At 40.9% G+C, this 12,059-nt stretch overlaps 1 protein-coding gene across 50 annotated transcripts in view; it reads left to right on the plus strand.

The window, feature by feature from the left end:
- The first annotated feature begins 6,248 nt into the window (after nt 1-6,248).
- The window catches only part of CAMK2D (calcium/calmodulin dependent protein kinase II delta), a 354,108-nt gene continuing 348,297 nt past the window's right edge, over nt 6,249-12,059 (plus strand). For 28 of the 50 annotated variants that reach the window (XM_058293658.2, XM_058293619.2, XM_058293648.2 and 25 more), the window contains exons 1-2: nt 6,381-8,084; nt 9,621-9,715. In XM_058293658.2, coding sequence (XP_058149641.1) covers nt 8,020-8,084; nt 9,621-9,715 — 160 coding nt within the window. In that variant the 5' untranslated portion in view covers nt 6,381-8,019. Of the gene's footprint in view, nt 8,085-9,620; nt 9,716-12,059 lie in introns of all 50 variants that reach the window. The other 22 variants (XM_071215011.1, XM_058293625.2, XM_058293652.2 and 19 more) reach the window with 5 other exon arrangements.

A 12,059-nucleotide genomic window follows, 5' to 3' on the forward strand; every position in this document is an offset into this window, starting at 1 on the left:
CAAAGATTGATGCTAATATATTCATTTTTAAAAGAAAGGAATTATTTAGTGCCATTGTTGAGGACCTGTTGCGGCACATGCCCTATGCTAGTGCTGGGGTGTGGTCGGCGTCATAAGTGTTGTAGTACTGGAAAGTAAAATTTATCAAGGATGCACAGAGGAAGGCAACACCTGCTAATTTGTTCTTTATTAATGACTCCACAACATTGTATGCAGTTCTTTTGTTTTGTACTTATTTTGTGTAATTTCTGGCTACAATTCTTTTAGCAGAGTTTTTGGTAAGCATGGAAGACCATGGGGGATGCTTGAAGTCTGGGGAGGTCCAGTCATGCTAATAAATATCCTCGTAAGTAAAAGAAAGGTGTGAATATGCTTTGTTTACTTGTTTATTTAGACATATTCAGGAAAAATTCTTTTAGCAGCTGATTTTCTCCTATTATTAGCTTTTGTTTTATGAGTAGTTCATCTTAGCATCTGCAAATTCATCTTGAGTCAATGGCTAGTCTGGTAAATAGATTATTCACTCACTGAAAGACTGTATCTGTGTCTGGCTTTATGTGGTTAAATTAAGACACAATCACTGTGCCAGCGTGTTGAGAAGTCTAAATGGTCAAAGAAGCAGCAAGTTGCTTTTCCCTCTTGCCTTCTAATCTACAGTGAAACCTGGTTATAATACAGGTCCTGCTAAAATTCTCACAGGTTTCAATTTATTATAGACAGATTTTGAGGAGCTATCAAGGTAACCTTCTCTTTTCATTGTTTCTTGTCTTGTAACTTGGTAGCAAGATTTTATCCTCTTTTAAAATTTACCCTTTGGAAGTGAATGTGAGTCAAGCAATTGGGCTCCCGTCTACCATATAGGAGGTTCAGGGTTTGAAACAAAGGGCCTCCTGTTAAAGGCAAGATGGCCCATGTGGTGAGCTGGCCCATGCAGAGTGCTGCCCCGTGCAGGAGTGCTGACCCATGTGGAAAGCTGGTACAGCAAGATGATGCAACAAAAAGAGACATAGAGAAGAGACAACAGGAGACGCAGCAGACCAGGGAGCTGAGTTGGCACAAGAGAATTATTGCCACTCCAGGAAGTTCCAGGATCAGTTCCTGAAGCCGCCTAATGAGAATACAAGCAGACACAGAAGAACACACAGAGAATGGACACAGAGAGCAGACATTGGAGGGAGGTGAGAGAAATAAAATAAAAATAAACCTTAAAAAAATTTTACCCTTTAACACTAGAAAAGCAATTACAGCTAGCAAAGGATAGGGTGGGGTATGGTTTTGAAATGTAGTTTGAAGCAGAGCCCTTTCACTACATAGAATGCCAGCCTTTTATCATACGAAATCATGTTAGAGCCAAGACCAGACCTCAGTCTTGCTCTAAATGTACCCCATCTCTTCTCTATGATATCATCGTGTGATTGACAGAAGGCAGAGTAAAAAGTTTCAAGACAAGAAACAATGAAAAGAGAATGTTATCTTGATAGCCCCTCAAAGTGCACAAGACAACATTTTAGTTTCTTTGTAACTTTGTAGTAAGGTATGATGGTTCAGCTGAAACCATGAATATTTTCCTTCCAACTCAGCAAAGTAAAAAGGATTTGGATTACACTGGCTAATCTCAATTCTCAAATCCTAAATCATCTGAGAAAACAAATATGCTGCTGTCCAGAATCTTTTCCATTTTGCACTTCAAAAACTTCTTGTAAAGCTGCATTCTTCATTTCTTTACTATAACTTGTGTTTTCACAATGAGATCTATTAATCTGAAACAATTGGCATCTGTATTTCATTACAATGCAAATTTGGTAATGCCAATACATCTAAAAAAAAAAAAAAATCCAAAAAACAGCAACAAATAACCCCCAAGTTCCTTCCTCCTTCATGGACTTCAATGACACAAAAATTAGCTCTTACTTCCTTTGAGGGCAGTTATTAATGCACTTTTAAAAATCCTTTCCCTCCATAAGTGCTTTTAATCATGGAGATGTTGTGAACAATTAATAGAAAATAGCTGAAAATGATACCTTTTTAAAGAAGTCTAATTGGTGTGTTAATTCTCAGCTGTAAGCACTAGCAGGAAAAACATGATGTGATCATGTTTTATCACATTAATCTGTCCATTCAACAAACTTTATTGAGCATCTACTGTGTGCCAGGCATTAGGTGCTGGAGATAGAACAGTGAACAAAACAGACAACAACTCATGCTCTCATAGAATTTATCTCTTAGTAGGGAAGAATAAATGTTAAACAAGGAAAAAAAGTAAAATTTATAGCATGAGAGATCATCAAAAGTAGTGAAAAATAAAGCAAGGAATGGGAATAGAAACCGAAAGAGTTGCAATAATTGATTGAGGGGAGCTGATGTGGTTTAAGCTATTGAGCACCTGCATCTACTTGGGAGGTCTTGGGTTTGGTTTTGGTGCCTCCTAACAAACAAACACAACAACAACTAGCAAAACAAACAAAAAACCAACTGAGGGAAGCCGATGGAACTCTGAGGTTGAGTGCCAGCTTCCCACTTAAATGGTCCTGGGTTCAATTCCCAGCCTACAGTACTTACCAAAAAAAAAAAAAAACAACAATAAAAAACAGGGATTAAAAAAAAAAAATACTTGATTGAGTGGCCAGAGAAGACCTCATTCATAAGGTGACATCTGAGGAAAGATTGGAAATAAGTTAGGGAAGCAGACAGAAGGATAATTAAGAGAAGAGAAGAACACTCCAGGTAGAATGAACAGAGAATGCAAAATCGCTGCTCAGAAGCATGTTGGGTGTGTTCCAGGAAGAGCAAGCTGGTCAATGTGAGAGGGCAGCAGAGTGAGCTTGGGGGGAGATGAGGTTGGAAGTTTAAAGGGTAGTAGTGGAAGACTACTAGTGGCTCCCTTAGAGCCTTACGCGTCAATTTTAGAACTTTGGTTTTTAGACCAGTTGAAATGGGAACCCCCAGAAGGTTTTGAGCAGAGGCATTTGAGATGGCTGATTTAAGAAAATCACCCTGGCTATTGTGCTGAGACGAGAATGAAGGGGAACTTGAGCAGAAGTTAGAGATGATAAGGGCGCTACTGAGCAAAACAGGCAAAAGATGACAACCAAAATTCATTTCTGCTTAACTCTAGAAGCAATAGTGTAGTTATTTATGGAGCAGATTTAACTTTCTAATTACTAAATCTGAAATAATTCTATATAATGTATGAGGTATAAGGAAAGGCTGACAAATAATATAGTGTAAATGATCACTATTATGAATATATTTTCTTAAATAATGCTATAAAGCACTGTCTGTTAAAATCACTTTTCACTATAATAATTAAAATATTGTACTGGGAAGCAGATGTGTCTCAACTGATAGAGCGTCCGCCTACCATATGGGAGGTACAGGGCTCAAACCCAGGGCCTTCTGGCCCATGTGGTGAGCTGGCCCGTGCGCCATGCTGCTGCATGCCACGCTGCTGCGCGCAAGGAGTGCCATGCCATGCAGGGGTGTCCCCTGCATAGGGGAGCACCATGCGCAAGAGTGCGCCCTGCATTGAGCCGCCCTGTGCAATAAAAGCGCAGTCCACCCAGGAGTGATACCACACACATGGAGATGCAGCAAGATGATGCAACAAAAAGAGACAGATTCCTGGTGCTGCTGAGAATTCAGATGGACACAGAAGAACACACAGCGAATGGACACAGAGAGCAGACAATGGGGTGGGTGTGGGTGGGGGAGGGGAGAGAACTAAATAAAGAAATCTTTAAAAAAATGTATTGTACTTTCCATAAATCCTTTAAAATAGATCAAATCTATCTATTATTTTTAGTTTATAAAACTATCACACGCTCATTTTAGAATATGTCAACATAGCAAATAGCAATCTCTGGGCATCCCTAACATTATACTAATAAAACTGAACCTTGTTAATGAAAATTCTAAACTGGTTCCATATTAATGCCAGTAAAATTAAGCAAACAGTGAAATAATCACATGGGTTTGGGTCCCTTGTGCTCTCTCCCTTAAGTGCCCCCCCTTTAATTTATGGGATCAGTTAATTAAGCAGGTATGATAAAATTTAAATGCATTTTGGCACTAACCAAATTGAACTAACTGTAACATCTGCTGTTATTCTACTTTATGGATCCACATTTTTTAAAACTTTAATTTTTAACCATTATTCCTGAAATTATGTTGAAGTAGAACTCAAAAAACCTTTGACCTGATTACTGTCTTTTATAGAGGTCCAGACTCAAGACATAAATGTTAATATTTGTTTAAACAAGAGAAATGTTTCAACTAATCTCAAGTATAGATCAAGGTACAGCACAAATATAGAAAAGCAAACACTGTTTTAAAAATATACATGCTTACTGTCTAATAAAACGTGAGTATTAAAGCTCAGTTATGTTCTCTTTATTGTACTGTACAATTATCAGAACTATTTCCAATTATCTGTAGTTTAAATAACTGAGATAAATACTGTAATTATGTAGGCTTCATTACTTGAATATTTAAAAAACAATTTTTCCTCACAGAGTTGTAAAATTTTATATTACCTTTATTTATTATTTTAATTTTACTTTCCTAATTTCATTTTTAGATTCAGATGAGAATATTAAATGATCACATAATAACTTAGAGCCATATTGCTAAATTTAAAAAATCTTTAGCCAAGACCAAATTGTTTTTTTTTCCTTTACAATTTTATAGTACAAACATTAATATTTAGACATGTTTCTTTCCTCTATATAGTTTTGGGTATCATCTTTTTCGTGTAATAACACAAACACAACCTAAATTTTCAATTTTAACCACTTTCAAGTATGCAAATCAGTGGTATTAGTTATATTCACTATATTGTCCTAACACTACCACCATGCATTAACGTTACCAAAGGTTTCCGTCTCCCCAAACAGCAACTCTGTATCATTAATCCTTAACTCCCCATTCCCCACAATCATCTTTGTTATCCTGTAATCTTTTCTCTGCCTCTATAAATTTGCATATTCTTTTTTTTTCATATAGTGAGATCATGCAATAGTTGTCCTTTTGTGTAGGGCTTATTTCACTCCACATGATGTTTTCAAGATTCATCCATGCTGTAACATGTTTCGGAACTTTATTCCTTCTTACAGCTACATATTATTCCATTTTACTATATAAATGCAACATTTTGTTTATCCATTCATGCACTGATAGACTTTTGGGTTGCTTTCAACTTTGTGAATAACGCTACTAAATTCATCAGTAGTCAAAAATCTGTTCAAATCCCTGCTTTTAGCTCTTTGTGTGGGTATAGACCTAGAAGTGAGATTGTTGGGTTATATGGTAATTCCATACTTAAATTTCAGAGGAACTGTCAAACTATTTTCCACTATTACTACACCATTATACATTTCCAGCAAGAATGCCCTGGCTGTGGGAGTGGATGTGGGTGGGTGGGTGAGAATCCTATTTCTCTGCATCCCTGACAATACTTGATATTTTCCTTTTAAAATAATAGCCATTCTGGTGGATGTAAGGTGGTATCTTATTGTTTTGATTTGCATTTCCCTGAAGGCTAACGATGTCGAGCATCTTCGCATTGGCCACTTGTATACCTTCCTTGGAGCATATTGGCTTTTTATGCCTGGGAATAAAAATATTTACATATAAACTTCGGTTTTGTTATAATAAGCATTAAACATTATTAATATTTTGAGTACTTCCAGAGATGTTCAATTACTGGCAGAACAGCCCAAGTGAGGAAATTAGGGAACCTGAGGACTGTATAAGGCCTGGGCCAGAAAATTAATTTATTAACTAATAGCAGTGTTTGAAAGCAAGCAAAAACTTTTTAAACCTTATATTTTCAGTATTAAACTATATTTTCTGACCATTTCAGCTGCGAAGTTTTGAGTCCATGATGTAACACTAAGGATGAACAAATTTGCAAGGTTTTCATATGGTCCGTGCTGCAGAACGAAAGGCAGTAATTTAAGAAAGATAGTTCTCTTTTGTTTTAATTCTGTCTCTAAATTCGCAATGCTCTATATTTAAGATATAGTGAGGACTATGGGTTGTTTTAGCTATAAGCAACAATTTATTTTAAATATAACGCATAATTGTTTTCCTTTTTATTTACTTAAACGATATGCTAATGGATACGCTAATAGAGTAGGAAACATTCTTTAAGAGTTAATTGGTTTTTTCAGATACCCCTTTACGGGGTACACTCTTGTACGAATATATGGCCAGACCTTTGCGCATGCAAGAAAAGCACACACGACGTCTTCTTTTCCTTTTACCCTTTGCAAAGCGAAACAGGCTGGCTACGGTTCATGTGATGCGAGTAACGTCAGTCCCCAGTGGGTCGCGTGACCGACACTCAACCTTCCTACTTCCCGGTCCCCGCGGTCTCCGCCGGAACAAGAAATCTCGCGAGAACCCGTCTTACTATCAGCATTACTGAGGTTAGAGAGTTTACTCTGGAGTGGAGGGAAGGTGTGGCCCGTTGGCGGAGTTTTTGCTTTCATTCTCTAAGCATTCATGGCCGAAGCACATGCCTTTGGGGAATGCCAGAGTCTGAGCAACTCAGACTGGAAAACAGCGGGGGAGATGGAGAACGAGTTTGCAGTCAAATCAGGAGCGAAACGTGGCGACGGTGTCGCTGTCCCTAACAGGGTTGTGGGAGAGGGAGAAGTCCCGCGCCGAGCGCCTGTAAGCGGGCGGCGCGGTGAATGCGGCTTCCGCTGGGGTGGGTCCAGACCACGCTGGGAGGCTGTGGGAGGCTGTGGGAGGCTGGGACCCTTCTCTGGAAGCAGCCCGCTGCCCACATCCGGCTTCCGAGTCAACACTGAGCGGTGCCAAAATGAAGTAGTTCCGCCCCTTGCTCTCCCACCCCGGGCACGGGAGCCGGGCAAATGGCCCAGAGCGGCCTAAGAGTGGTCTCCAGTGCCTGGAGCCCATATTGGGGTGGGGGCTTCCACGATCCTGGCAGACAGCTGTTCACGAGTAATCCAGCATCTTCCAGCTAAATTTAGTCCCACATTCGGGCAGGAGCCTTCTGCGGGTTTCAGCGGGTAATTTAGACGTCTGGCCTCAATTCACCTAAGCCCTTTCGGGGCTTTTTCCCAGCACATCCTTTTCCACCCACCTGGTCTCTCCCTAGACGTGTGTGTGTGTGTGTGTGTGTCTCCCTAGACGTGTGTGTGTGTGTGTGTCTCCCTAGACGTGTGTGTGTGTGTGTGTGTGTCTCCCTAGACGTGTGTGTGTGTGTGTGTATGTGTGTGTGTGTGTGTGTGTGTGTAGCGGCGAAGGGCGCGGCGGGAGGAGGCGCTGGAGGAGGAGGCACACGCCGAGGCGGAGGCCTGGGGACAGCACGAGAGGCTTCGCCCCACCGGAGCGCTCTTTCTCTCCCGGCGCCACTCTATACCGCGCGGGCTCTTTTGCGAGTGCGACGCCGCCGAGGTGCCGGGCCCAGTCACTGCTGCCGCCGCCCGCGGGAGCGAGGCCGGTTCCGGGCGCGCGCTCAGCCGAGTCTCCGCGCGCCCCGCGCCCGCGCCCGCCGACAGCCGCAGCTGGGCTCCAGCAGTCCGCTAGGCGCGGGGCGGCCTGGGCCTCCTGCCCTTCGCCCCCTCGGGCTCCCTCCCCTCCGCCTCCAGCCTTGCTGCCCCTGGTGCGGTGCGTTCCGCAACTGCTCGTCGCTCGCCCCGGGCCCGGCTGTTTTGTTTTGTTTTTTCATTCCCGGGCATCCTCTTCTTGAACACTTTGCGCCCTGCCTTTGAGGAGAGGGGCTGGAAAGGGGGCGGGTGGAACATCTAGAGAAGAAGCGAGGCCGGGAGGAGGAGGCGGCAGATCGCGGGGAGGAGACCCCACGCCACCCTCTCTGGTCATCTCCCTGGCCGCCCCGCCCCTGCGCACACTCCCTCCGGGTCGAGCTACTTTCGGACAAGAAAAGTGAGCACAGCCTGGGTGACAGCGTTGCGGGGCCAGTTCCAGGGAAGCCGCGCGACTGCTCGCGTCTCCGTCGCGCTCCCCGCCAGCGCAGAGCCCGGACCGAGGATGGCTTCGACGACAACCTGCACCAGGTTCACGGACGAGTATCAGCTTTTCGAGGAGCTCGGAAAGTAAGCGCCTTTGCCTGGCATGCGCACGTCCCCTTCCAGCAGAGGGCGGGTGGCGTTGCCCCCGACCCACCCGCCTCCGGAGTGGGGCGAGGGAGTTTGGGAGACCAGGGGAGAGAGAGGGGGCTCCTGGTTTATCAGCTCTGGTGAAGGTGCTGCCTTCGGAAGGGAAGGGCAAAGACCCCCATCCCGGCTGTGGTCTCTTCTAATCCCTAGGCAACCTTCGCCCGCCCCTCCACTCTCTTTCAGAGAGATTTAGGGAATTTACGACCTCTGCAGTTGTAGCTGTCATCCTGAGAAGTGTGTGTGTGTGTGTCTGTGTAGGAAACAAGAATCCATGTAAAAGGCAACATAGATCACGTTTTGTGTAAACAGAGATGCCTCTGGGTTAGCCGGCGTGTCGGCGGTATGACCCACGTACGGATGAGAACTCACGGCCCTACACGGGGCCATATTTATTGATGCCGAAAGTTCAACTTGGCGTAGTCTATGTTGATCAAGTTCTGTCCAGGAAAAGGGCCATCCACCGGAACCCAACCCCCAGCCCCATTTCAACAATTATTCTTTGCACTTAGAGTACTCTCATATCGCCATCCTTCCTAGCATTTACTTGTGCATCTTCGTGTTCTCTGGGAGGATTTATTTATACAAGAGCGGAAAAGCCCACTCTAGATCGGGAGAGCGCTTCCCCAAGGGTAGCCTCGTATTGTATAAAACGACCTCCTACAACCTCCGGCAGAACTGCTTGGAGATTTTAAAGGAGGGGGCAGAAGACCTATCCAGTACCTGTGCAAAGGAACCTGATTGTTGATTTATGTAGCAGGAAACCCAAACCCAATTGCTCTTTCTCTAGTTTCGACTACTACTTATGAAAGGGGTGCGTTTATGTGTATGCTGCTGGCTTATACCGTTGAATTAAAGGACATGTAAACATCATTTGAATGTAATGAGAATCATGTTCTTATATATTGTCTGCGGTCGAAAAATGGAGAATATGTCGGAAGAGCAGCTTTATTCAAATATGTCCCCTCCCCCAGCCCCGAACAGGGCATAGTGAAATGATCATATCAGGATTTGCTAAACCACACAAATGTGCTCAAGATTTATGTTTTAATGAAGATAAAGGCCATATCTAATTACTTGGAGCCACATTAATTTTTCTCTACCAAAATAAATAGGCAGCAGATTTTTGCTGTTCCTCTTCAGCTCTGCTCTTTGCAGTGTTTTCTCAAGAGTGCTGTTTGAGTGTGAATTGTAAAATGTTTTCCAATTTTATGTGCAAACAAGAGCCATCATAATTGGCAGTTCCTTTCAGTTTGTTGATTAATAAAGTGTACTCTCAGTTAAATAAATTTACCTTAATTCTTTGAAATTGAAGAAGATCTGGGTTTCCAGTCAGAATTGTTCCTTTTCTGGACATTACTGTAGTGCACTATTTGCTAATCCATTGAAATCAATAAAAACGCTTAGATTGTTGTAATTTGTTTGTAGAGTTTCAGAGCTGATTATATTGATGACTTGCTAATTATTGGTTTTCAGGGGGGCATTCTCAGTGGTAAGAAGATGTATGAAAATTCCTACTGGCCAAGAATATGCTGCCAAAATTATCAACACCAAAAAGCTTTCTGCTAGGGGTGGGTATTTTCAACCACATATATATGTTAATTTTCTGTTTGTTGTGTTGATTGTTGATTCTGTTCTATGTAAACATGCCATGTAGTTATAATTGAACTGTAGACTGAGGTATCATATTACATATTGAGATTATTTCCTTCCCAAAAGTCTCTTGGTTTGTACAATTTAAAAGTAAATGAATTAAACTAGTTCTCCATTTCACAGTTCTAATTGTTCCAACCAACTTTCACAGTCTCTTGGGTGGGTCATCTTGACCTAAACTCTTGAATTGTTGTATTTTGAGATGTTTTCATACCGAAATGTACCGAAAAGTGCACAGGATGAAGGTAATTTATGGCAAGAAATAAATACACAGATCATTTCAGTTTTTGACTTTATATATACAGATAAGCAGAAACTTGTTTAATTCATTACTTTAGTTGATAATTATGTAATGCCTTACACATTTTTTAACTTAAAATTATAGTCAAAATATAGTCTATATTATATAGGCTGGGGAAGTCTTTTAGGGGTGGAGGCATGGGGATAGCAATATTACCTCAGATTTAAACTGGCATCACCTGTATTCCAGGGTGGAATGAAGTCAACTCCTTTTTATAGTTGAAATGCAATTTTTGAAAATTCACCATTGTCTTCACAATCCTTGAAAAGAAAAGTTCTTTCCCTATAAAAGACAAAAAAACAAAAGAAAATGGAGGAATATAACTATTATTTAATACATAGTTATTAAAATTCTATCTGTTCTATATGCAGGAGCATAAACAACCATATTTTAAAGCAAATAAGTGCATTTTGCTTTCAACTCTAGTGTGAAATAACTTTCAGAAGGACCTGGAATGGGGAAAATATGCTTCACAACTGCTATGCTTCCCTTTTAGTTTTCAGAGGAAAAATAGGTTATAGTTCAGTTGAATCATATATTTCAAATGTAGTTATATAGGAATTTAATTCACCAAAGCATATTTAGCAGTAACAACTTTGGGAGGAAACATTTGTTTGCTCTATATGTTTTGATGTTTCTGTGGGAAGTTTAAACCTTTATTTGGTCTCCTGCATTAAGACTTCTTTCACACTCATGTAATATATTAAACACATGCAGTTTATAGCCATAGAGATAATTCATACTCATAGCTGTTGAAATCAGTAAAAAAAAAACTTGGCGGACCCTCACTGTGATCTTTTTATTTTGTTGAACTCCTGCAAAAGCACTTATATTCAAACGTTAGGTGTTCCAGTTATTTGTAAGCATGTGTCTAAGGTACTTCCATGGGAATTTATGGTTATGAAATTAAAATGGACAAAATACCATAGTTTAAACCCATCCCAGTGACATGGTTTATTTTAGGTAATGAGAAGAAATTCCATTTGGATTCATTTTCTCCATTTTATATTTTTACAATGTGCTTCTTTCTTGCTGATCTCATTGCCTTTGGTCTCAGCTGTGATTAGTTTATCTCTGTTGCCCATTCTAATTTTTTTTTTTTGGTTTTCATAAAGGGTATTTATTTGGGGTAGGAGCTTACAGATAGCAGGCCATAAAGCCTAAGCTACTTCCTTCACCAAAGTCTATTTTCACATGTTGGAGCAAGATGTCTGTTGATGTCTGCAAGGGTTCAGACTTCCTGGGTTCCTCTCTTCCAGGGCCTTGCTTCTTTCTGGGTTCAAGGTTCCTTTCTTCCCAGGGCTTGCTTCTTCCTGGGCTTAGGGTTCCTCTCTTCCTGGGGCTTGCTTCTCTTTCCTCTGTGAGCTTACTTCCTGGAGCTCCAACTTAAGGCTTCAGCGTCATACTCCAGCAACAAAACTCCAACATCAAAAACCGTCTTGCCCATTCTAATTTTAACATGTACTTTAGTTTTAGATTGTTGTATCATTTTGTTCATTTGAATGGGATTTTGTTGTAATAATTTTTACCTGATTTTAATATGACTCTGAGGAAGATTGTATTTTAAAATAATCAGCACCATAGAATTATGGTATGTAAACAAATGTGAATTACATTATGTCCAATTATGCTCCCCTCTTCTTGTCTTTTCCACATGAAGATTTTAACAATGAAAGGGAGTAGGTAAACTTAAATGCTATTTCAGTTAAAAAAAAAAAAAGGAAAGAAAGAAAAGAAAAATGAAATTGTATAAGTCATATTCTTTCAGTGGTTATATTATTTCTTCCTATGTGCTATGCAGATTTTTTTAAAAGAATTAGAACAATTGTAGGTTTACAAAAAATCATGCAGAAAGTACAGAGTTCCCATATGTCTGCCCCCACAGTTCTTCCTATTAATAACATTTTGCATTGATGTGGTACCTTTGTTACAATTGATGAAGCAATATTATAATAATTATA

Source organism: Dasypus novemcinctus, chromosome 1, assembly GCF_030445035.2.
Source record: "Dasypus novemcinctus isolate mDasNov1 chromosome 1, mDasNov1.1.hap2, whole genome shotgun sequence".
NCBI lineage: Eukaryota > Metazoa > Chordata > Mammalia > Cingulata > Dasypodidae > Dasypus > Dasypus novemcinctus.